The sequence below is a fragment of the Bombus vancouverensis genome, chromosome 10, assembly GCF_051014615.1.
Source record: "Bombus vancouverensis nearcticus chromosome 10, iyBomVanc1_principal, whole genome shotgun sequence".
In the NCBI taxonomy this organism is placed as follows: domain Eukaryota; kingdom Metazoa; phylum Arthropoda; class Insecta; order Hymenoptera; family Apidae; genus Bombus; species Bombus vancouverensis.
In genome coordinates this window covers 5,958,461-5,982,891 of record NC_134920.1, presented here as the reverse complement: position 1 = coordinate 5,982,891, position 24,431 = coordinate 5,958,461, and the positions used below count along the sequence as shown (strand labels likewise).

The 24,431-nt window shown below is 43.2% G+C and overlaps 1 protein-coding gene across 2 annotated transcripts in view; it reads right to left on the bottom strand.

The window, feature by feature from the left end:
• The window catches only part of Tet (tet methylcytosine dioxygenase-like), a 146,915-nt gene extending 122,734 nt beyond the window's left edge, over positions 1 to 24,181 (bottom strand). Inside the window, exons 1-2 of one of the 2 annotated variants that reach the window (XM_033336140.2) lie at positions 23,323 to 24,181; positions 6,970 to 9,710 (exon numbers count right to left, since the gene is read on the bottom strand). In XM_033336140.2, the coding sequence (XP_033192031.2) occupies positions 6,970 to 8,091 (1,122 nt within the window). In that variant the 5' untranslated portion in view covers positions 8,092 to 9,710; positions 23,323 to 24,181. Of the gene's footprint in view, positions 1 to 6,969; positions 9,711 to 22,546; positions 22,716 to 23,322 lie in introns of those variants that run through there. The other variant, XM_033336138.2, reaches the window with a different exon arrangement.
• Positions 24,182 to 24,431: the final 250 nt, after the last annotated feature.

Below are 24,431 nucleotides of genomic sequence, written 5' to 3'. Positions count from 1 at the left end.
TATTCTGCAGATTAACTGTCTGCAAAAATTGTTATCGTTGATGAGAATTTCGTATGTGTAAATATGTGCAGCATTTATATCATATGCGCACAAAACAATATTTTCCACTTTCCAAAAATGTGAATTCGCACGAACGTTCCCAATTTCTGTATCGTTTCCCAAATTCATATCAATATTTAGGACAGAAATCGCGACAAAACATGGGCGGAGCGCGTGGACGAGCACGTTGTCAGTGAGATCACCCATTGCCCATTTGCTCCAGGCTGATTCAACTGTGGTCCCCACTGCTTGATCCTCATGTCGTGCTCCGCCCATGATGTCCAGCGATTTCTAGAACCTGCTGCGTGTGCCTTCGTTCGCGTAGGTCACGTATAAAATTTTCCAGCGATGCCATTAGCGTAGAGATAAATCGCGCGAAAACTCGACCGCAAAAGAGACCGCAAAACGCGCGGCGTATCGCACGTCACTGATGCGATCTTCGTTGAAGATCGCTGCCCCCGGCGGTTCCAACGCGCGATTCCCGACCGGCACGTGTGAATCGCCGCTCCCGGCGACGTAACACGACGTAATACCGCGCAAGAGGCGGCGTGGGCGTTGACACTTCTTTCGGTTGCCTCCGGACTATCCGTCTTTCTTGTTATTGTAGCAACGACGTAGTAAATACCTACAGGGTGTTCCACAAGTGGTTGTTTATATACAGTGGCTACGAAAAGTATTTATAGAAGATTGTATTTATTATTGCATTTACATGCTAGTCAACGCCTTAATGTATCGTTCTTTTCATAATTTTGTCTTTACAGCAAGTATTCGTCGAGTGTATATAATATATGTCGGGTTATCATTAGGATTTAAGGCGTGTAATGATTCTTCGTTTGAATTAGCCATTGATTTACGAAACAGAGAATATATTTACGCGAGTAAACAAGATTTTACAAAATATTATGAATAATGAGTTTAATAAATGATAAGATTAACAAACGATAAGTTTAACTAATAATTAGATTAAAGAATAATAAGTTTAACGAACAATAAGAGGAACGAATAATATGTCTTACGAATAATAAATTTAACGAATAATGAGATTAACGATTGATAGGTTTTACGAATAATGAATTTAATTAACGCTATTAACAATGTTCCGGGGTTCAAACGAATCCACGGTCAACGGGATAACTCTTTACTATGCGTAGAATAATTTTAAATACAAAAATACGATTGCTGAGACACTCGGTAAATTGCTCGATGTATCACTTTCCAAGGCGATCACACGAATGAATATCTGATGAAAATCTTTTTCGCTATACGACTGCATTTGTTTGTTATATGCTCGCTGGAGACATCGAGAAGGTTCCAATCGTTGTTGCTAGGCAATTTCTGTCAAAAGTTTGTTGTATACACTTTGGAAACATCGAGAAAGATCCAAACGCTGTTGCTAGGCAGTTTCTGTCTGGAGATTGATTCCTAATACAACGTGTGTCCCATTATATCGACATCTCTAAAGTACAATTCTATGTGATTTCTAGGGAGAACAATACAACCGATCCACACCTTCGTCAGGCAAAACGTTTATCCCGTGACCGTGGCTACGTTCAGCGACCAGTTGTCACCTCGAACCCACTTTCGCTTTCACAAATATCAAACAATTACAAATGACAATTGCTTAATTACAGTTATGATAAAATCTAGGCTAAAGCATTAGAAGGCTTCCTCAAAATTGCAAAGGGAAGGCTCCGGTTTTCCTTTCATCTCCGACATATATATTCTTCATAATTCCAATGTTATGTCTTACGTTTTTAACACGGTAAGACGCAAGACGCAAGGCAGAAAGCGAAAGAAAGTAAGTGTTTTTACGAATACGAATGAAATCTTTAATATGAAATTGTCTCTATCTTGAGGGAAATTGAGCTTGATACCTATTTTTGATAGCGAAAAGGAAGGGAATTGAATTATATCTGCAGTTGCGAAAAAGTCAGCTCTTGAAATTCTACGATTTAAAACGAAACATTCTTTACGGTGTGAACAGCATTACCAAATACTTCTACTGAATCATATTGGAAAGAAAACCAAAGGCCAAAGTCGACTTCTCCATTCTTAGCTTCTGGAATTATTTCTCTTCGTAAGACCGACGTCTAAGAAAATTCTTCGCGCCTCGACCCACCTCCCTCGATAACTTATCGTTGCAACCTTGGCATAAAAAGGCGACAATGCAGCCAATTAACCGGTTCGCGCGTAGGGATACTTCTCCTCCGCAGAGTATACGTATCGATCCAATTGCAGCGAAACCCGGCAAGTGACAAACGTTTTCAAGGGTTGATCGATGTCGGAGGGCGAGGATATCATGCCAGTTGCACGATCGCAATTCCGTCTCCGACTTTCAACTTCAAACTATTCGAGACCAACTTTCTCTTTCATTCTATCCCAGAAATACAAGTTTTCACGCGAAAAAAAAGGAAACGAAAGAAAATGTTTCAAAGGGTTGTTCGATGGAAAACTATTACACCAGTCGCATAATAGCGATTTGTTCTGCAATTTTCGACCTCAAATCCATCAAAATTATCTTCCTTGTCCATTTCAGAAATTCTTTACATCACCTTCTTTTTTTCTACACGAAAGAAAAGAAGAAAATACTTCAAAGGGTTAACCGATATCCGAGGACGTGGCTAATACGTCAATTGCACGATTGCAATTTCGTCTTTCATCTTCAATTCCAGTCGGAATCAAGCTTCTTGTTTATTCGAGTAATACACGCATTCGTTTCACAGAACAGAAAAAGATGCAAACGAAAGTGAGAAAAAGAAAAGGGAGAAGAACTTGTGGAGGAATTTGAGGGGTTAAAATCGCTTACCCTCGGTCATGAAACGGGTCAAAACAGTGAGAAAGGCGATAAAAATTGGGGCATCGCGGATGGCCTCTCGACAGCAGCCAGGTGTACGATGAACTCGAGGGTGGCCTCCTGTTTCGCGAGCAGAAAGACACGGGGGGTGAGCCTTCCCTCGGGATAAAGAGGGTGTTAAGATCCGCGATGGTGTGGGTTGTTGTGACGGCAATGCTTGTATACCGGTCGGGGCCTTCGACTCGTGCCGCTGCCCATCTATCATCCGAGCATCTCTTCCCATTCCTCTCGTTTTTCTTTTTCTTTTTCCTTTTTACCTTGCCTTTGTCGTGCGTCGTTCCGCAACTCCTAACCGATCGACGCTGTCTCAATGTACTCGTAAAGATCACGAAATGTTTGGAGAAGTGTTATATGTGCAACTTGTTCGTTTTTTAAAATCAAAAGTAGCTGCACAGAATGTGAAATTACAGATGGCTATTTCATATTTGGAATTTTAATTGTTACAATCGTCTAACGATTCTAATACTATCGCGATATTGTAGCGCGATCATTTTTTATTTAATTATTTCTACAAAACGACAGTTCTGTGCTATTTATATTTTCTTTTGCTAGTTTTCTAATGGGATAGAGATAAAAGCTATTTGGTAGAGGAAAATTTAAATTTGTTATTAAAACTACTTTATACGTTTTTATAATTCTTATCTAATTAAAATGACGACATAAGGATGTCCTTTTTCCTGCTACAAGGGACAGAAGTCTAAAAAATCGGGATGCCCCAGTTTCAACTGCCTGTCGCGATTATTATGAAATGTTGGAGGGCGGAGACGTCGCGTCCCTCTTCTAGCAAGGCGTAGAACATAGAGGAGTTTAACATAATCGGTTGTCATTGTCGCGGCATAATGGAGCAACGAAGGTGATGCATATACGATGACGGGTTATTCAGTGATCGATTTCGAGAATCGCATATTATTTGCACTCGACAGGCTATCATCGAGCGGAACAACAATTTTCTCGTTTAATCGCGGCTCATCACGAGATGCGCTCTGCCTACGCACGGCTGTCCGTGAAAGTCACGATAATAGCTGTCAGTGACTCACTTAAGGTCAGCTCTCGGAAAGTGGCACGATAAAGACAAGAAGCAACTACGAGTCGACGACTCGTGAAAATCATCGTCGATCTGTTGAACTTTCCAGTAAAATCTCGCTCCTTGCCACGTCCGACATATGTTCTAAGAAACTTAGGAAGTTTAACTGTTTTACAATTCCATTCAGTTGTAATTTATTACGAAAGCTGAGAAAGAAATTTGATTCAATATTTTTCAAAATATTTCAACAAAATTTTTCGAACGTATACCATGTTATAATCGCTAAGAAGCATTAAATACATGTTAGGATACTGTTGAGTTTCTATAATGCAGCAAAATTGCTGTTACTGAAACGCGAGAGAGAAGCGTTATTGACTACGAATGATAGGATGGAAACTGGCAGATCTAGCTGGACGATTGGTAAGAACAGCTAACATCGCTCATTTTACACCCACATCTCTAGAATCCCTAACGGATAAACGCGTTTCATAGAACACATTCCTCTTATCAGTATCAACGACCGGCCGTTCGATTCTCTGCCGAACATTGATCTGAATGTTTTTCTTATCGCAGTTCCATTTCACAGAGAAAATAAAGAAAAGGAAGAGAAAGGACAAAAAATCTTACGCAAGAAAAGAAAGATCGAGTTAAAAAATATTGTTTAAATGAAATACTACGACTTCTCGATTTTCACGTGATTAGTATGAGAAAACTTTGCTTGTCGAGGAACGAATCGATTCGTTTTAATTGTTAGGCGAGCATGTTTTATCGTGACGAGAAGAGAAAGAGAGAGAGAGACGAAAGCAAAGGAGAGAAAGGAGAAAGAGAGAAGTAGCGCTAGGCCGTATCGGCAGCAAACAACACGTTTGTTTCTGAACGAGTCTGAGTTCGATACGCGATTATTATGACCCGCGACGAGCCTTGAACTTGCCCTACGATAAGCGGAGCTGCTTACGAGACGGCGACGCCGCGCGGCTGTTTGTTGCACACCGCTCTGTACACGCTTGCCCGCGACTTTGCCATTAAATTGACTCGCGTCGGAGTACAATGACCTCGTGCATTCGAGTTTTCAAAACGAACTCTCCACGTCTACTCGTGGCTCGTTCTCGCTTTCGATGCCATTATCCTATCGAATCGAATCGTTCTAAAGCGTGCTTCTTTTTTCAATAAAGGTTAAATGTGGGTTTCGAAATTTTTTTGGAGTTCGTTTTACTTTTCGATGACTATCTTATCGAATTGAAGCAATTAAAGATATTTTAAATATCTCCTATCATCGTATAGATTTTGCAGAGGGATTGAAGAGGTTCACTATTTTGATAATCGTTTGTCCGCATGTTTGAGAAATTTCACTACTTCGTAGTAATATAATTTTAATAATTGTTCGATGATTATTTAGTAGTACTTCTGAGAAAATTTTATTGCAGATGTTTCGATAAAACTTAAATGGGTCTGAGAATATTTAACTCGGTCTCTTACGAAATGAATTGCGATTGCAAATAAATTGCGACCGTGTGGTGTGCGGCGAGGAATGCAATTTTCTGTTCTAATCAGAATCGGTAGTCGAGGAGCAGTACATTCGGTATAATCAACTTGCGGCAAGTTATTGGTAAATCGACGTTGTTAGAATGGCATGTGATTTTCTGTTGTATCAACGTGAACGTCACAGTCTCCTTCTTTTTTTAATAATTTTCATATATGTAGCTCCTTGGTATCAAACAATTGAACCGTAGCATTGCAAATGCATAATTGACGATAACCTCCACTTGCAGCGCAACGTCTCTGATAAATAAAAGGAAGTAAATCATTCCCGTTGTTTCAACAAAAAATCACGAGAAAAGCTTCTTCCTATTTTAAAACTCTGAACTGATCAGTCTTCGTTTTTAAACATTTGTTCCACATTTTCAAAAACGAACATCGTCTATTTTAAACATCTAAATTGATCAATCTCTCCTTTTAAATACTTAATAAAAATACTTGTTCGACATTATAGAGTCACCAGCTCTCGATGATATTCTGTCTCATTTAAAAATTCACTCAAGTCCAATAAAAATTCATAAAGCGCAACAATTTCTTAGGAATAAAAACCAGGAGAGGGAAAATATAGGAGAACAAATTTTACAATGCTCGTTTTTGAGCACAGTTCGAATCCGTCGCTAGGAAAAGCAACTGAACAGCCGAACAGCCAGCCAGCCAGCCAGCCAACGAGCCAGTCAACCCACCAACCCCCTATTCAATGTCGTTACAATAATAAACCACCTCGGTTATCTGTATTTCTGTATTTCCCTCTGGGATTCTCGGCACATTCAGGCATCGGGGCCAAGTTCAGCCTCTATCTATATATACACGGAGCGTTCTATAACGCGGCTGTATGCCAGTGTTTATCCTATCCTGGCATCCGTGCGCCACCCCTTTCTCCCAGCGGGCGCCGCGTGCACCTGGATTTTCACGAATTTCAAGGGAAACATGGGCCGACAACCAACCCCACCCTTCGAACGATGTCGCGTGCCGACCACCTTCATTTTCGCGCTCGTTTCATCGCCCCTTCGATCCACTCGTTCTCGCGGAATTACTCCAGTTACGCGGGCGCGAACGCATGCGGCGCAACAGGATTCCTCTCCCAGCGAAAGTGAATGCAGACAGAGCGAATTTGTAACTTTTCGAGTGTTTTACGCACCGATGTGTTTTTTAAAGGGGAGAAGTTTTCAGTAAAGAAATGATTGCAAACGAAAATTTCGGGACTGTTTAATAAATTACGAAAGACCCGTTTAAAGAAATATCACGTTTCGATCGTTTCAACGTGCTTCAATCAGAAAAGTATATTTTGTATATTAAAATAGTAAATGTTGGTAACTAATATCTGCTCTATATAAGTCTGTAGATTGTTCTACGTATACTCCATTCTGATTAGATTAAGTTTAAATTCACTTTGGATGCCGAACGAACCTCGCATATTCCTAATCACGAAAGGATTTCGCATATACCATTGATAAGTGATCGTGAAAATACCAAACTTCGTCGATGAAAACGAAATTGATTGATAAAACATACTAACCTTTTTCTCGGTGAGTTTCTCGCACCGCCTCATTTTGCAGATCTGATGGCTCTTGTCGTTGCGGCATGGCGCGCAATCTCCGCAATTGTCCTTGCGTTGACATCCGATGCACTCGCCGCACCTCTTGCGTTTCTTTTTGGCCGGTTTGTCGCTGAGTCCGCCGTCACCGTCGGCGTCGGCCATGCCGCCACCAAGGTGATGGGCCCCCCTGTTCGCAGTGGATGAAACCGCGGCTACTTGCCCGGAACTCTCGACATTTCCGGCGCCAGCGCTGTCTTCGGACTCCATCGAGCCGGCTCGCATTTTTCTACGCTCTTTTTTCCTGCCGTCGATGCCGATCGGCCTGGATGTAGGTGACGAGTCAAGCACCGTGGACATCGGGTTCTGGAAATTGGCGTGATGCAACTGAGGATACTCTGGCTTCACCACGGTCAACACCGTGTGATGAGGATGTCCAGGAGGCGGAGGCGGGAACGCCTGCACCGGACTGGAACCCAGCAACTGAATGTGCCTTTCGTCGAGTAGCTGCTGTTGAAGCGCCGGCACCTCTCTAGCTTGAACGGGAGCCGGTACCAAAGGATAACCGACGCTGCCTCTATGCGGATGCGGGGCTGGGAGCGGCGTGCCGAGCGTGTGGAAGCTAGGCAGGCCGACCGCCGACGTGACAGGTGGAGAGTGCGATATCGAGGCTGGCGACAATGGCGTGAGCGCGGTTAATTGAGGCTCTGCCTCGCTAGGAGCCGTAAATTGACTCGCGAAGCTGGGCAGACCTTCGGCGGCTGGCGCGGCGGTCGGCGCACCGCCACCAACGGCATTCTTCGACTCCCATGGCCTGTACTGGCTGGCGAGAACCACCTCACCCCGTGAATCGATCAAGCGACCCGTCAGTCCCTCGTAGTAGTCCCAGGAGGATGTCAGACCGAGTCCAACGTCCTGGGAGTGAAGGGTAGTCAGTGTTGTCGAGCTGTCCATCGCGTTATCCCCGGCGAAGCTGCTGAATGGCGGCAGGTGACGCGCCGGATCACCTGGACCGACCGAGCTCGGCGAGGTCGCGACCGCCGCCGGAGGGCTTCCTGTTACCCTCTCGGTGGCGACGACCTCCTTCGTTACCTCGGCGCTCATCTTCCCCGCCACGTCATCTCGACGTGAACCCCCTGCACGCAGGAGGTCGTGTTACTTTTCTGCTTCCGAGAATACTATGTTTCTGACACTGGTCCGGGACGAAATCAACGACAGCGCGAAAGAATATACGGTGCGTATGCGGCTGTATACGCACACGAATTTCCGATCTTTCGATCTTGTTTCCTCTATCGGGTGATTTTATAGACGCTCGTTTTTCCACGATCGTGATTGGACGCTCGTTATCGGGATTATCCGCTTTGCTCGACGCGTGCTCGGGACTCGTTTCCACAGCACCGTGACATCTGGGAGAACGGGTCGAATATTCTTTCTCTATCGATGCCTTTCCGTGCCTCAAACCTTCCGTTGGTCGATACTGAAACGCGGGTTTCTCCTAACGATTCTTCTGGTGTGTTTTCTCTGCTGGTGTTGCCTTCCTTTCTAGCTTCGTACCTTTGCGTTGTCTCGGTGTATGTGTTTCTTTATCGTGTGTATCGGTGTGTATCGATGTGTATCAGCGTGTATGTGTGATTTTCCTGAATTTCTTCCTCTTGCCTCTCGTTTAGAGCTCTTCTTCGTTCCTCTTTCGCGTTCACTCTTGTCGCTATTCTCACTTGCTCTCGTTCTCTCGTTCGTACGTACGCTTTCGCTCTCTCTCTCGCTCTCTATAACTCTATTTCTGTCGTTTGTACTCAACAGGTTTAGGCTACGAACTGAAGTAGATCGGTTTCTCTGGGAGTAATTATATGCGAGTCCCCTTTTCCGGATATATAGGGCGGCCTGCGTTCTCTCCGTCTGTCTTTCGCTTTGGATGGGACTCTTCTTCTTTCCTTAATTAGATATTCTCATACGCGCTCTTTAAGAGTAGGTGCGTCTGTTTTACTTTTTTCTTCTTTTTTCTTTTTTTTTTTTTGTTTTTTTAAAAAAAAGAACGTCAACCCTTACTTTTAGTTTGCCTATCACGTAAAATTTGTTTATTATAAGCTTAGAAAACTTTGTCGGTCAGATTTTTTCATTTACTTATTTCGTATGCTTCTGTTTTGCGCTTTTTTTTCTTCTTCTAATTAAATCTGCTCGCGAAGAGATCGCCGCTCGTCTAGCTGGTTAGTGAGTATATCGTTAGCTCGCTGAGTGATTAGTAGAAAAAAAGAAATGGTAGATTCTTTGGTTTACGGTTTTTACTTCTTCTTTCTTCTTTTTTCCCTTTTGTTTCGTTTGTCTTTTGTTTTTAAATCTGATCTTAAACGTACAACAATCGTGTTAAACGCGTTTCTCCGTTTTTTTACTTGCTTACTCTGTTTCCTTTCCTTTTTCGTTTTTTTTTTTTCTTTCGTTTCGTCTTTCGATTTGGCACTGGCGGACTTTTTTTTATTTTTTCTTTTTTTTGTTTCAGATATACTTTGTACACTAATTAGATACTATAGCTCTTAATGCTTTGTCTTCTTCTGAACTTAAGCTCTTGGAATATCTTTCTTCTTCTTCTTCTTTCTTTTCGCTTTTTTCCTTTCTTCCTTTGTTTTACGTCGATATAAACACACTAATTACTTCTTTCGCGTTTCGTAAGAAAATAGAAATCACTTGAGGTTAATGTGGCTTGTTAGAAGGCGGTTGATTTGTACGATCTGCAACAGAAAGACACAACACGATATTAAAATCAGTCGTTTTACAACTAAATCTATAACACAGTTAATATAATTCGTTTCTCATCCATAACTTCGCACAACGATCATTTTCACTGTACACACTCTTACGTTTTTCGGGACGAACATTTCAACATTCAGAAACAAAAAGAATATACAATGGCTACAAAATGTACTTGCACGAATCCTTATTCTTTACTGAAGTCTTATCTGATTAAATTCTACTCATATATTTGGATCTAATTAGCTACATAGTATGTAAATGCTACAGTCAATACAATGGGATGCAAATAAATACTCTCTGTAGCCATCGTAGTTATCTCTAGCCTCTTGAGAAATAAAAAGTTTTCACATCACACTCCCACACTTTCTATCATCATTTTCGTACACTTCAACGCCTCCAGAAAAGGAAAGAAAGAATTCTTATAATTTCTCATAAAGAATAAAAAAGGTTTCGATGAAAATAATCTTTTGCGAAAATAATCTCACTATACTTTCTCAAAAAAAAAAAAAAAAAAAAGGAAAGAAAAAGAAAATATAAGAAAAGGAAAAGAAATTTGGCAGACGATCGAAATTCGTGACGAGTTGCTTCGGAAAAAACGGAGCGTTTCGAGATAAAAACGCCCCGATGACGAGGCTCATTGAGTCCTCCCCCTTCTCCATGGTCACGTGAGGCGATCGTAAGCGAGAACGTGACACGCGACTACGTGGGAACGTGTCATAGACGTTACCATAACGTGACCATCGCTAAGCCAAGGTTACTATTACGTTCGGCGTGTCTGCACACCTACTCGCTCGCTTTGATACCCGCGAATGTTGTGCCCTAGTCCCCGGACGGTTCATTCAGCGTTGCTTAGACCGCTGATGATGGCTACGAGCTTTTCGCGTTCTACAATTCTTTGTTTTCATAAAAACTGCACAGTCACTCTTTGTCATTGATCTTCGTAATGTGTATATTTTGTACTCGATTTAATTCTGGAAATATAATATTCATATTTTCTGTATTGTAGTATTGTTAATTCATGGATGGTTCAAGGTCCGCGCATGGTAAATGGTAAATAATTTAACATGATAAATGGAATTATTTTGAGAGATTATTTTGAATGTTTAAGGTGGAAGAAATAGCATTGTATGTTAAAAGTATAGTTGTTATGTTACATATATTATTATATATTACATATACTATATATAATAGTTTGCAGAATAGAACATGGTGTTCTATGAAAGAGTCATACAGGTATTGCATTAAATGGAACTCCACAACTCCTAAACTTTGATATTCTACCACATTATTTAACCAATAAATATATCATCATATTGTATTTTATTTTATTCTATCGTTGACCCACCGTCAACTTACCCTGTTTTAAGAAATTAATCACCCTAAAATGTTTCATTTGTACTATCATCGAAGTACATTTACTATACCACCTAACCTTTGATTCTACGCTTCCTTTCTTATACAATCTACCCTCGTTTACTCCAATATTCGATCGATAAATATCGAATAACATGAAACTATCGTACAATAAGTTAATACACGCATTATTAAGAAATCAAAGGAACTCTTCTACAGAATTCAATGAGTGAGCGATTCGCAAGCGGTTCTAAGCCATCGTCAAAAAGCGGTGCGATGTTGGTCCTCTGTGAGATATCGACCGCCGTTTAACCCTTCTCTGTCCTTCTAACAACCTCTCTCTATCTTTCTCTCTCTCTCTTTCTCCCTTTCTCTGTCTCTTATTCGCAGTGCATAGAGTAAGTACACATCCACACGATCAGCAATGCTACGCTTCTATACGTATGTTCATGTGTGTGTGGATATGTGAATGTGTACGTGTGCTGTTGGCGCGCGCACGCCAGCCAGCTTTTGCACGGCTGGTGGATGCACATAATGGCCGGTACATAGAGAGAGCAATAGCTCTGTCGCTATCTCGCGGCCGGTTCTCCATCGCTCCGCGCCACTCTCGCTGCAAAACTCTCTCTAATAGCTTTACAGCTGTGGCCGACGGAGCTTTCGCTATCGTTGGAAACTTGCACTGTCGTTCGACGCGCACTTTCGCTTGCTGTGAATTAAAACGCGAGTCACGTTGCCTCTTCGTTCGAACTTGCGCGCGAATGCTGTTCGTCCCTTCTTCCATTCTTCCGAGTATATTTCATTTGAGATTGCTTGAGAATTGTTTCATTCGATTGTGCTCAATTTAAAATCGTTTAAGAACCGTTTTAACGGTGAAACGTGTTGAAAGAATTGTACGAGCTGAAAGTGGCCTTTACAAGGATTTTGTTTGCCTTTGAAACGCTCACTTCTGGCTTTAACACGTCTTGCGTTTCATCGATCGTACTCCATTTCGACTTTTTCAGACAGATTGTCGACGTTTACAAGCATACAGAATAACCAACGGTATATGCCACAGCTCGTAATTTAATTGCAATGGTGCAATTAAAATAGAATTTATTAATGTAATAAAGAATCGTGCGTGTCAATCGGGGACCTTTATTTTGTTTTTGTAGTAGAAAGAGAATTTAGTTCTCTGGATGGCACGCCATTTTCGGGCTCGAACGTTGATATTTCCCATTTTCGAACGAGGAAAGATAATACGCTATTCGATATTATTTATACGAACGTAAGAATTTAACTCACATTTCATAATGAAAAATAAAAAAGCTTTCATACACCAGAAAGTATTTCAATTAAGATTAATTAAGCTTCGTATTAAGATTCTTTCCTACGATATCTTTAATATCGAGTACAGTAAGATAGCAACGATAATCGCAGCAATTTTTTCAGGATATTTTCCTAAGGAAACACAGCGCAGGTACAAACAAAATTTTCCAAAGATATAGTTATACAAATAAGATCGACGAGACTAAAAATTTCAAGGCACACTACATCTTCGCATACCACGCTGCGTCGACACGTGACATGGGACAAAGACAAATTCGGCCAGTTGGGTCGAATTAACGAAGAATCGAACAGTTCCACGAATTTCCTTGAACGAACCGCTGTGCATCAGAAATAACGACATTTGAGCGAACAGCTCGCTGCCAGGAATTCTTCGTTCCAGCACGAGACTACGATCCACTGGGTGCCACCTATTAGCACGTCTTTCAGAAAAACACAAGTGTCTTCAAACATCAGTCCACTTTTCGAAAAAGAATTTCATCAAATAAAAAAAAAAAATGAATAAAAAAAGAAAGAACGCAAATTGAATGGCAGGAAAATAAATTCCTAAAATAAATTCCAAGGATAAATTCTTCGCAAATTCCTGCAATAAATTGTCTACAAAAATACTAAGAGAATTCCACTTCTATTTCAGTTGAAATTTCCAACAATTCAAAATTCACGGTTCATTAGGAAATCCAAGTCACGATATTTTAGTTTTGTGTGGAAACACCTGCACGAAGGATCAGCACGCAGGCCACAGGAGATTGAACTCTCCTCTAACTGTCCATAAATCTAATCTACACTGAATACCGCGAACTTTAGTCTTTAAAGGTCGCGAAACTCGCCGCGCTGATAGCACGGCCGCGGAGAACGTCTGCGTTCCCTTCTGTTCGCGAAAGAAACATTAGTTCGAGAAAAGAAGTTCGAAAGAAACCGGCGAATTCATGACACGGGTATATGTTCGGCCTGCTCGAATATAAATTGCTGCAGTCGCTTGAAAATCGATTCGGCTGCTATCGGCGTCCGACTTGACGCGAAACTTTCCCGCTTCCTCGAGATGTTTTATCGTTTCTCAGATTCCTCCGGCCACGGGATCGGTATAAATTAAAGCTATCTCTCGAATGGATTTCGATTTCCTTTGGAAATGGACCGATGTGTACATATAGGTAAGCACGTGCGTGTCTGCATTTGTACGTTTGGGAAGAGAGGCGAGTTTCAAGATACGTAATTAGAATTTATGGGCTTGTTTTTAGGTGGAAATATTGGAGTGAGCGACGCAAGATACGTGGAGCAATGAAATTTAGAAGGAATTATGGGCTTGTAATGAGTAATTTGTAATGCGTAACTTGAATCATCGGAAATTACCACAAAACTTACAGTCAAAAGATTTTCAGAACATAACCCACGGTTACTCCAATTTGTAGAAACCTGTCTGATAGACTTTACCAGTTTTACCAAAAGTGTAGGTGTATTACGCGCTTGTCTGTATTATGCCGTAAAAATTTCAACAACGTAATCTTTCGAATTCACTGTCACATCGAACACAAAACTACAAATTTCATTGCAGTCTTTATACCTTAATTCCCCTTGGAGAATGTCATTATAGAATTTAAAGAACTAATTATGATAAGATCAACAACTTAATTCATACGTTTCTACATAGATGTATTCGTGTAAGCTACAAATAAGCCTCCAACCGGATTTCGAATAATCAATAAAAAAAGATGCAAATTGCTAGAAAAATCTCAAATTATTATTCCACCGAATAGATTCAAGAATTACCATAAATTTCCAGGCGCAGCGAAGACTAATTGTCGGAAAATAAGATGTGAGAGTGCAAGAACGGATCTATGAGTACGCATAGCGGAAGGGGCGTCGCGACGGCGGAAGACGAGACGAAATTTCGAAAAGCTACGTCGCGGCCGTGAAAAGAAGCAGGAAGAGGGGACGCAGCTGGCGCCTGGTCGCGTTGTTGCACTCTCGTCGAATCGACCGTGTACGAGAGGGCCCTGACTGCTTTGTGTGCGTACGAGTTGCGCGCAGAAAAATTCAATAGCGCGCGCGCTGGTCGCGCTAGCGTGCGTAGCGACACCGAACGATATATCCCGTCGTCGGCACGCAGGAGCGCGGCTTCCCAGAAGCGCAACGCGCCGCGGACCAGCTGGCCAACAGAAAGAGAGATCGGAGATTCCGCGCGCTTGGAATTAATATTAGACGGCGACGAGTGCGCGCCATCGAAAAAACCGAGCTAACGAAACCTGTGCTACGAGGCGACCCGGACCTTTGTGCGCGCGGAATATTCTACAGCCGCACACGAACACACGTTGCTGAAAATTAATAACAATTGTGGCAAGAGACGTTGAATAATTATCGTATGAATTTCAATTGTCAAATGTTTCGAGTTTTAGAAATATGGTGTTGAAAAGTGGTTTCATTTGGTGTAATTAAACAGAGAGAGAAAGAAGGAGATATCCTTAGGATGAAATTTACATGTACCGTCGAAAACAAATTGATTAGAGAATAATGCAAATAACTTGATTCTTGAGAAATTAAATGTTAATTACGTATATAATTATTCTAGTACTTAAAATTGAAAAACTTTTAGAAAATGATGTTACATAATAAGTTTGCCTTTTGAGTGGCGAATAATGATTGAATTAGTATCAGGTGGAAATTTGTTCACCTTCTTGTACAACACTGATAATTCGCTAAAAAGAATCTAAACTTCCCGTGTATGAGAAGTAACTCGTACTGATAAAACTCATATCTCCTTAAACTTTTTTGTAAAAACCTACATTCAGTTTTAGGTATTAAACATTAAAAAATTCTATTTAAAAACCAATCTCGTTACGTGATTTTAACGAGGGAACTTTCATTCCTTGTATGATTTGCAAACTAATTTTTTTTTTAAATTATAGACACTTATCGGTAGACGCTACCCTTTTGATATATTTTATCTTGAAAAATCAATTCTCTTAAGTATGTATATCTCATCGAAGCGCAAGCTGCATCGCACCCTGTACATCGAGCGAAGGATAATTGTCAACGACACGTTCGTGCGTATATCGTCGTTCGACCGTAGCGTGCTCCTTTCTTCCTTTTTTTTTTTTTTTTATTTTTACAAGAAACGACGCCGCGGAATTCTGCGCGTCTCGTTTCGTTATTATCGTGTACCCGTATCGAGCAGTTACGGCTGGCTCGAACTCCTTTGTTCCACTCGGCCACGGCGTCGCGCCGCGTTATCGTGACGCGGGCGAATTTCGCCTCGACGATTTTGCACGCGGCCGCACGGCACGCATGGAATTGTCGATTCGTCGCAGACTTTGCTCCTTCCTACTGATACGGCGATGCTTGGAAAAACAGAAAATTTCAGCTAAAGAGCAAGTTACAGTAAAAGAATGTCGAATTGACTATTTGCTTCAGATAGAAGTTACGTGTTCCTTCCTTTTTTTTCTACGTAACTATTTAAAAAAAAAGTATCTTGTAATTTTAGAAATATATCATCTGAGGCAAATAAAATTGTTACTTGAAGCTCTGAAAATTTTCGGAATATTCTTAGAGAAAATTATGAATCGTTGATTCATTCCAATTATATGTTTCCTCCTTTTTTTTAAAAAAGGATTAGTGCAACCGGTTTTTACCCAGGCTCAGTGTAAGCAGTTATGCAACTGTTCGAAAGAAAAGTTTAGGAAAAGAAAAAATAGGTATTTTAAACGTTCTTGTAAACATTGTGCACTCCAAAACCAAGTTTCAAATGATGCACAGACGAAAACCAGTAAAGAGGCACTCGACGAATGTATACATACATATACTGATTGATACATATGCTTGAGAGAATCACAGTTTAGGTAATCTTATCCCTCACGGAGGTGTTCGATAGTCCAAAAGTTCCGACAAGTTATGTAACTCAGATATCGCGTGTCAAACGGTGTAGTGTTCGATGTAACAGTTCCTGTATCATTAACATACTCTAAACAATCATAATTTTACACGGGAATTATCACTATCAATTTGACATTGTAGCTCACAAACTTCAACCACAACCTTCAACTAAACCGACTGTAGTTTTAATTTCACACAAAGGCGTAGGTATTATACGTCAGGATAATTCTCACTTCAAAAATTAGAATATCATTTACGAATCTATAAACCAGTTACAAATTGTACTCCAAGAACTTTTAGTACAAATGATCAACAATTTGAACATTTTTTTTTACTGAAGCTGGTCGTGACATTTTCTCTTATCCTTTATTAAACGAAAATAAATTCAACTAACAATTTGTTTATATACTATCAGTGGAAAGATAAACATTTATCATTTCTCTTATCTGTTTCTCACCAAAACAGAATAAAACTATAACTTTTATTAACACGCAAATTATCAAAAGATCCAAATATATCAGCCTAAGAAAAACATCCTAAGAATTAGAAATTCATTAACCCGAAGACATGAAGAGCAAAATCAAAGTCAACGCAAGTGGAATAGAAACTGTCAACCAGAATTCTACAACTCTTCGTGATACGCAAATTAGAAAGAAATCATCTTTCAGCAAAAACCATGGAAAGACAGAAAGAGGCACTTTAGCAACGAGTAAATTCATAAACGACAAGGCCTGTAACGAGATGCCAAAGCGACTCCAATGGCATACCAAGAATTAAATAAAACTCTATAACTTTTCCTAATATAGACACAAGCTACCAGAAAAGATTCTACTCTCGCAAATACTAACAAAACCAACGAAAAAGATCCTAGAAACGAAAAATTCATTAACAAGTCGAACTGAAATGCAATCTACCCTATGGTCGAGGAGCAGGAAGCAAGAGCAGTAGGTGAACCGGTGGGAAATCGGCGAGAGTGTCAGCGGGGGTTCATAATTATTATTCGGGCCCGGTTCCGCTTATCTCCGTTTCCGCAGGCGTAAATCCACAGCGATAAGCTCGGTTTTTCACGAGACTCGGCGTACGTCGCGCGCTAATTCCGGCATTACGGCGACGAGGAACAAAAATGGCGGTGCGCCTCGGTCGCCCGCTGGCGCGCGCGCGCTCATGTCACGTCCCCCGTCCCCGCTAGAGGCCGAAAAAAGGAAAGGCGAAGAAGAAAAAAAGACGAGCTCTCCTCTCTCGCGGCGGCCCCAAGCAAAAAAGCTCCGGGTATACTTTCGCCGACCTCGTGGTGGCGAGCGCGCGCACCCGCGCCCGCTCGACTCTCGCGACAAAGGCTGCTTGATTCAAGGTCCCACGCACACGCACACGTCGCTGGATCCATACACACGGGCTCACGAATGCACGCGTTCGTCCGAGCGCATGCTGCCAGCGGCGTGGCCAGCTAATATGGTGCCCCACGAAAATACGGGTACGGCACAGCCCTCCTCAGTTCGAATCTCCTATCTAACATTTTTTCATTTTTCGAGATACGTTGAAACGTTTCACGTTCCCCGTGTTGTTTGATTTTTCGAGTCTTCGCAGCATGTTGATGCACATATGAGCTGAAGGTCATAAGGACGTAAGTCAGTTCATTGCTACTTTGTGAAACGAAATGCTGTTTTACGTTTATCGACTTTGAGATTAAGAAGGACGTACCGCGACACAAAATAAAATTATTTGTTAGCTGCTGTGAAAGAAGATACAAGTGATTTGGTGAAATATCGAGTTGGACTTACTTATACGTGCGAGAGGAAACTAGGAGAGATTGGAGGAATCGATGAAAGTGTAAGGAGTTTGATAAATAGTTTAGTGGTGGTATTTGGATGTAGAAGGAAATTGAGAGGTTGGAAGAATTGATGGAGCTGTGAATTTGTAGATTGATGGAGTAGGAGGTGATTGGTAGGATAGGGAATGGGACAGGAGAGAAGGTATGTTGATACAATTGGAACATTATGAAATGGAAAAATTAACAGCTAATGAAAGTGAACGATGAAGCAAACTATGGCAGAAAATGCTTCAAATTTGAACAAAGTATCAAAATTATAAAGACGACGCGATTGTAGAAGACGGCAGTACTTTGTAAAAGTCCAACGCCTGTCGTCTATTAGGATCGTGAATCTGAAAATAGACGTGAATGCAAAACCATGAACCACAGAATCGACAAACTTAAAAGATGACGGTGGTAGCAACAGATTTAAGCAAAACACAATTTACAAGAGATTTACAGCATCAGGGCGAAGCGTGAATCGAGGATCCGAGCAAAGCATTAACTTTACACGAGCTATCGATAAGATTCGCGTGTCGAGATCGAACTTGGAGGAAGTTTATCTGGATCGGAAGAACGATAAGTATTGGCTCGATGTCTGGGCCAAGCACGCTCTCGTGAGTGTCAAGCACGAAACGAATAAAATTCGAAGAGAAGTATTTCGGAGCACGGTTTCCAATATGGTGAAAGATATCCTCATGCATAGAGGAGAAAACGAACCGGCGATCGTCGGAAGGAAAGTCGCAGCTGAAGGTATCATGAAACGGTATTTACTCCCGTATTAAGTAGCAATAAATAGCGAAGAAAGAAGCCGTGATAACTGACGTCATCCACTTACTCAAGTCATAACAATACTGTTTTTGTAGCGGCGATTACTAGCATCGTCGAAGAATATATAACTTATTCATCCGCTGAAAGCTACGGCCTCGCATACTACGCCATTGATAACCTCTCTTCGATGCCAGTGCATTCGTTGTACGAAGCACACCGTAGCTCAACATTCGTACGTAAGTACCACGATTATCGATTCGCCGGCAACAGAAACGTTCCACCCTGGATCCGATTTCAACTTTTTCCTCCCGACCGACCCGTTTACCCTAAGCCACCCATTTTTCAGTTCTCTAAATCCCTGGGTGTCACTTTCTTTGTCGCGAGTTACACGTTCGATAAAAAGGCTAGAAATCGATCAAGAGAAAGAGAAAATGGAGTAAAAACGCGGCAAAACGATCATAGACGTGGACGTTGTTCCCAGGAACGACCGGGTCACTTGTTGCTGGCGTGCACCGGCGTCGAAATCGCTCGGACGGGACGCGGGGACGGGCATTGGTCAAGCGACGCTTTTACGGCACTGCGTACGGTGTTCGACGGCGGACGAACGCGCTCGAGTGCGCATTGATTCGCGCGAGTGCGCGCGGCTCTGTGTGCTGGAACACGTACGCGTAACACGCGCGTGTATTCGCCGTATGCACGTTGGTTTGGCCGTCGTAAAACGGACCACAGCTGGTGTTGTACCGTGCACGAACGTCCACGCAGACCACGGCCGCGCGATACGTATGCACACTGCACATGCACGCACGTGCGCGAGTAAGAGCACAGGGAGTGCGCATGCGCTCGTGCACTTTCACGATATGTACCGCAAACGTACGTCGTGACGACGTAACATGCGGTACACCGGCGTACACCGAGCATACATACGGAGCGAAACGGTAGAACGGGTAAGAACCGGGGCGAAACGAAATAGAAAAGAACGCTAGAGGAACACGAGGTAATAAGAACGGCTGTATGTAATGCCTATGCTGAGGACGTTGTTGAAGACGTTACGTATATGTTTGAAAAACGACAGCAGTGGCATTCTCGTGTAAAGAGGTGCGTAACGGTCCGACTAGGTGGAGAAGAGTGGTGGGGGTAAGGGGGGCGGGCACACTGTTAAACCCACCCACACAAGCACATGATATCGGAAATGATATAAAATTGCGTCGAGCGCGCCGCTGATATTTAAATTGGTTCGCTAAACCACGGATTAATGCGCACAACGACGTCCGACAGCCCACGCAAAGAGCGGGCTTCGAAAAAGGGCGTACTACGAAAGGGAGAAAAAGGAACAAGAAACTATAACGTATACGCTCCGTTCTGGGCCGATCGGCGATCCTTCGAAAACAACGTTTCGCCATCGATACCTGTTTCTACGTTGGACAGGTGTTCGCTTCGCGTCTATACTGCTGTGAGCACCGCATATGCATATGTATTTCGTTTCTTTATCAACGTCGTTCGATACTTCATGCAACTGCTTCACCTTTTCCGTTGGTTTACTTTCGTTCTTTTTACCTCGTTCGATCGAGCTAGATCACGGAACGCGTAGTCACTGAAGACCGGTTATGATGGTTACGACGGTTACGAATGGGTCTAAAACACGCGATAATATGAAAATTTCACGCATAGTACGCGTAACTGTCCCGGCACGCAAACCACAATGTACAACGAGCGTACGGTCCGGTCGACTTGTTATCTCCGCGAATTTGTTGCGGAACAGTCTGAATTTAGGCGCGAGAGCAACTATCGAACGGTTCATGCAGATCGTCCGTAAATAAGATTCACGATCAAAAAACGATTACGAGTACAAAATTAACTGATAAAAACTATGCTGAAGGTACTGAAACTATGTTTCTCTATGCATGGCATCAATGTCAAAATATATGCTATATATGATAAATAACTGATAAAAAAAAGTCCTCGTTTTGGAAAACAGCCACAGGTGGCAACGACTATAAAAGTTGCAAAAATGACAACAAGTCGTTGATATCGATAAATATTTAAAGGATTTAAATTATACAGAATACCTTCTTGCGAAATTTCTTTCCTTTCCTACCTGATGGATTGCCCAAGTCTCATAGTGATTCTAGTATTAACGCCTCGGCTAATAATACATTTATTGGAGCAAAGAAAAGAAAAGTACACGACGAAAGTATTCTCTATTTCATACGCGGAAAACAACTGATCGCTTTTCGAACGACCGCACATCGACTTTTGCCTCGCGACTCTACCTACTCTGAACTCGTGCGTCCGACTTCATCGCGGTCTATTCGCGGCCAAGTTCATTCGCAACCCTTTCGAACAGTGCCGGCGCGAAAGGGGGCAAGAAAGCAGAAGAAAAATAGCCGAGGAAGAAGAAAGGAGAAAGACAGAAGGAAAAGGATGAAAAAAGTAACATGGAACAGGTAAAAGGGATACTGTGCGTGCCCTTAAATCTCTTGGCGCCCGTTGTTCTCGCGGTCCACGACGTTAGTTCCTTGTCCGTTCCGATCCGTTCCACCGTTCCGTGAAGCGAGTAGGCCGAAATTCGCCCCCTCCTACCACCTTCTCCGCCGTCGCCGCCGCCGCCACCCCCACCTCCCTATCCGCGGCCGTAGCGCGCGGCTCGCCAACACAAAAAAGGAGGAACACCCACAGGAAAGGGAACCGGAGGAAAAAAGGAAGGAGATAGGAATAGAGCGAGAGAGAAAGGGGAATTGATCGCATTCGCGACGGCGAAACAGAGAGAACTTCTCCTTCGGATTACTTTGCATTCCTGTCGTTAGGAACGCGCACGTTAATTTTCGATTTCGACCGATCGTTTTTTTAGATCCACGCGTTGTTACAGAAAGATTGAGAAAGAAGCGGATATGTTACTATTTGGACCGTTTACGATAGATGGAAATGAAAGGTTGTCCGATGGAAATTGATCTTTTCCCTGTCTAGCACGAGGACTATGATTCGACGTGGCCGTTAAAACGACCCTTAACGATCCCGAAGTCGATCGCGTGTGTACGCGTCGATTATTATCGCATAAACTACAAATTGCACGTTATTACCGGGCTGCGTTTTTCTCTGTACGATACACACGTCTATAGATCAGGGTCAAATTGTTCGTGCTTGATCCTCGTGGTGTACTCAAGCCGTTGCCACACAATATCCCACTTCCGATACCACTGCTGGAGCCCGATAACGGCCGTTGCCGATGAAAATTTTTGACACGGGATCACGATCGAAATTTCGACGAACCGTGTGTGCCGCACCACGCGGTTTATCGCATAGACAAAATCTTGAAACACACGTTACATACAGTTACATATACAAGCACTATGTAAGTATACCAAGGAACACGCGAGCAGTGACTGCAGGATTCGAACGTTAGAAAATCAATCATGTATCTGTTTCTTGTTTTCTCCCGTTTTCTTCACCACACCAGGCGAGCCGGCACCAAACTCTACACAATCGACGAACAGCACTCCGTGTGTAGTCGATAATGCTGTTTACCAAAGCGGCGTTTGTTCCCAGTCAGGCTAGGCTAGGTTCACGCGCAATCGAGGCGAAAAACAAAATAAAAGGATCTCTCTCTCTCTCACTCTTTCTTTCTCTATGTAACTTTACGTGTACGGTATAGGTCGTGATGCACGCGGGTTTATATGGAAGAGAATGGTGTTTAAGAACCTGTTTCCCATACACTACGCGACGAACCGTCGGAGCCGAGCCTCGAAAACACCGGGAATCTCGAAGGGATGCACTTTGGCCCGTCACCCGTCTGACGACGACACAACGTGTTTTTGCCTGACGCACCGCGCGAGACTCGTGAAACATTCACAGCACGATGCGTGCACGCCGTGCTCGAGGACACTACCGTGCATCGCCGCCGGCTAGCAGGAGGCGTTGACGGCAATGGTAGTGGTGGCAGCGGTGGTAGTGGTCTGGTGGTGGTGGTGGCGGTTGCGACGGTGGTGGTGGTGGTGGTGGTGCCGATGGTGATGGTGGTAGAGGTAGAGGTGGTGGTGGCGATGGTGGTGGTGGTGGCGGTGGCGATGGTGATGGTGGTGGTGGTGAGATTGTGAGATTGTGGTAGAGGTGGTGCCGATACTGATGGCGGTGGTGATGATCGGCGGACTTAGCAAAAAGACCACGACGACGGAAACGTGTCGCGGGTGAGAACTTCCGTATGATCGTTCGCAAGGGAAAAGGGGATTTACATCGGGACACGGTTCGCTTTCGTTGATCCGTGTCGTTTGCGGACACTTGGTGTGTCCTCGGTGGCGTGTACGTTCAATGGGAACAGGTTCCCAATGTCAACAATAGACAACGAACGACAACGAGAAAGACACAACGATACAGGATGAATAACTAAACACATCGAAACACATCGTTCCCACCGAAACGGATTGGTATCGGGCGCATCGATAGATCCACGGAAACGTTAGCTTAGCTCGCGCACTTACCCTTCTCCTTCTCCTTCTCTTCAGTTTCTTCGGCTGGACGAGGTATTTCTCTCTTTGTTGCTCGGCCGGCACACGCTCTAGCTCTGTCTTCCGCGCGACGATTCTCTTCCTCCGGCGCTCTCTCGCTCTCTTTCTTGTGTTCTCTTTCTCTCTCCGTTCTCCTACTAGTCGACGAGTAGCAGCAGCAGCCGCTGCGCGAGCAAGGGAGAAAGGAGAGAAGCAGAAAGAGAGGGAGGGAGAGAGGGACAGAGGAGAGAAGGAAAGATAAAGAGGGAGAGCCGAACGAAAGCGAGAGTGATCCTCCGTGCTCTCTCCCTCTTGCTGCACACTCCACCCGTCCGGTCGCCCTGTCGCCGTCGTTGCCTTTGCCGTTGTCGCTGTCGTAGCCGCGGCGGACCCACTACAGCCACTACCGTTGCCGTTCTAATGCCCTACCGGCGTTACATTCCAAATTTTTCTTCGATCGGCCGGCGCTGCGATCGATATCGGAGGCGCCAAAAACCAACGTTCATCCACAATCACCGATAATATCGACACGACAAGACGTAGGAACTCTGGTCGCGGAAACCGTTTAACACTGTCTCTGCCGTCCTCGTTCTTCCTGCTACCCGTGTCCCTATCCTGTCCCTTCGATTTGCTTTTATCACGAAATTTTGCTCCTTTTCCCCACTGTTTCTCCGTCTCGTATCACCGTACGTATACATATACTTCCCGATCACTTTGTTGTTCCTTGTTTTATCAACACACTAAACGATCGAAACGATGAACCACGAGCGGAACATACACGTGTTTTTACGAGAGCCATTCAAAGAAGAAACTTCTCCGTTTATTTAACCGCAACAATAGTAACACCGTTCTTTTTCGTTCCTATTCCACTCCAGTCATACGAATCGTCGCGCGTCGATCGAGAAATCACCTAGAGCCGGCGTCGTCTTTTAATATTCCTGCTCCTACTCACGCACGCTCGCATACGCACATACAACCACGCACGCACACCTCGCACGTTCCTCCCTTTCTCACTCTCTTTCCCTCCCTCTCTCTCTCTTTCTGTCTCACTCGTTCGTGCTTTCTTTCGTTTCCTCTCGCGCTCCCTCGTTCGTACACGTTCG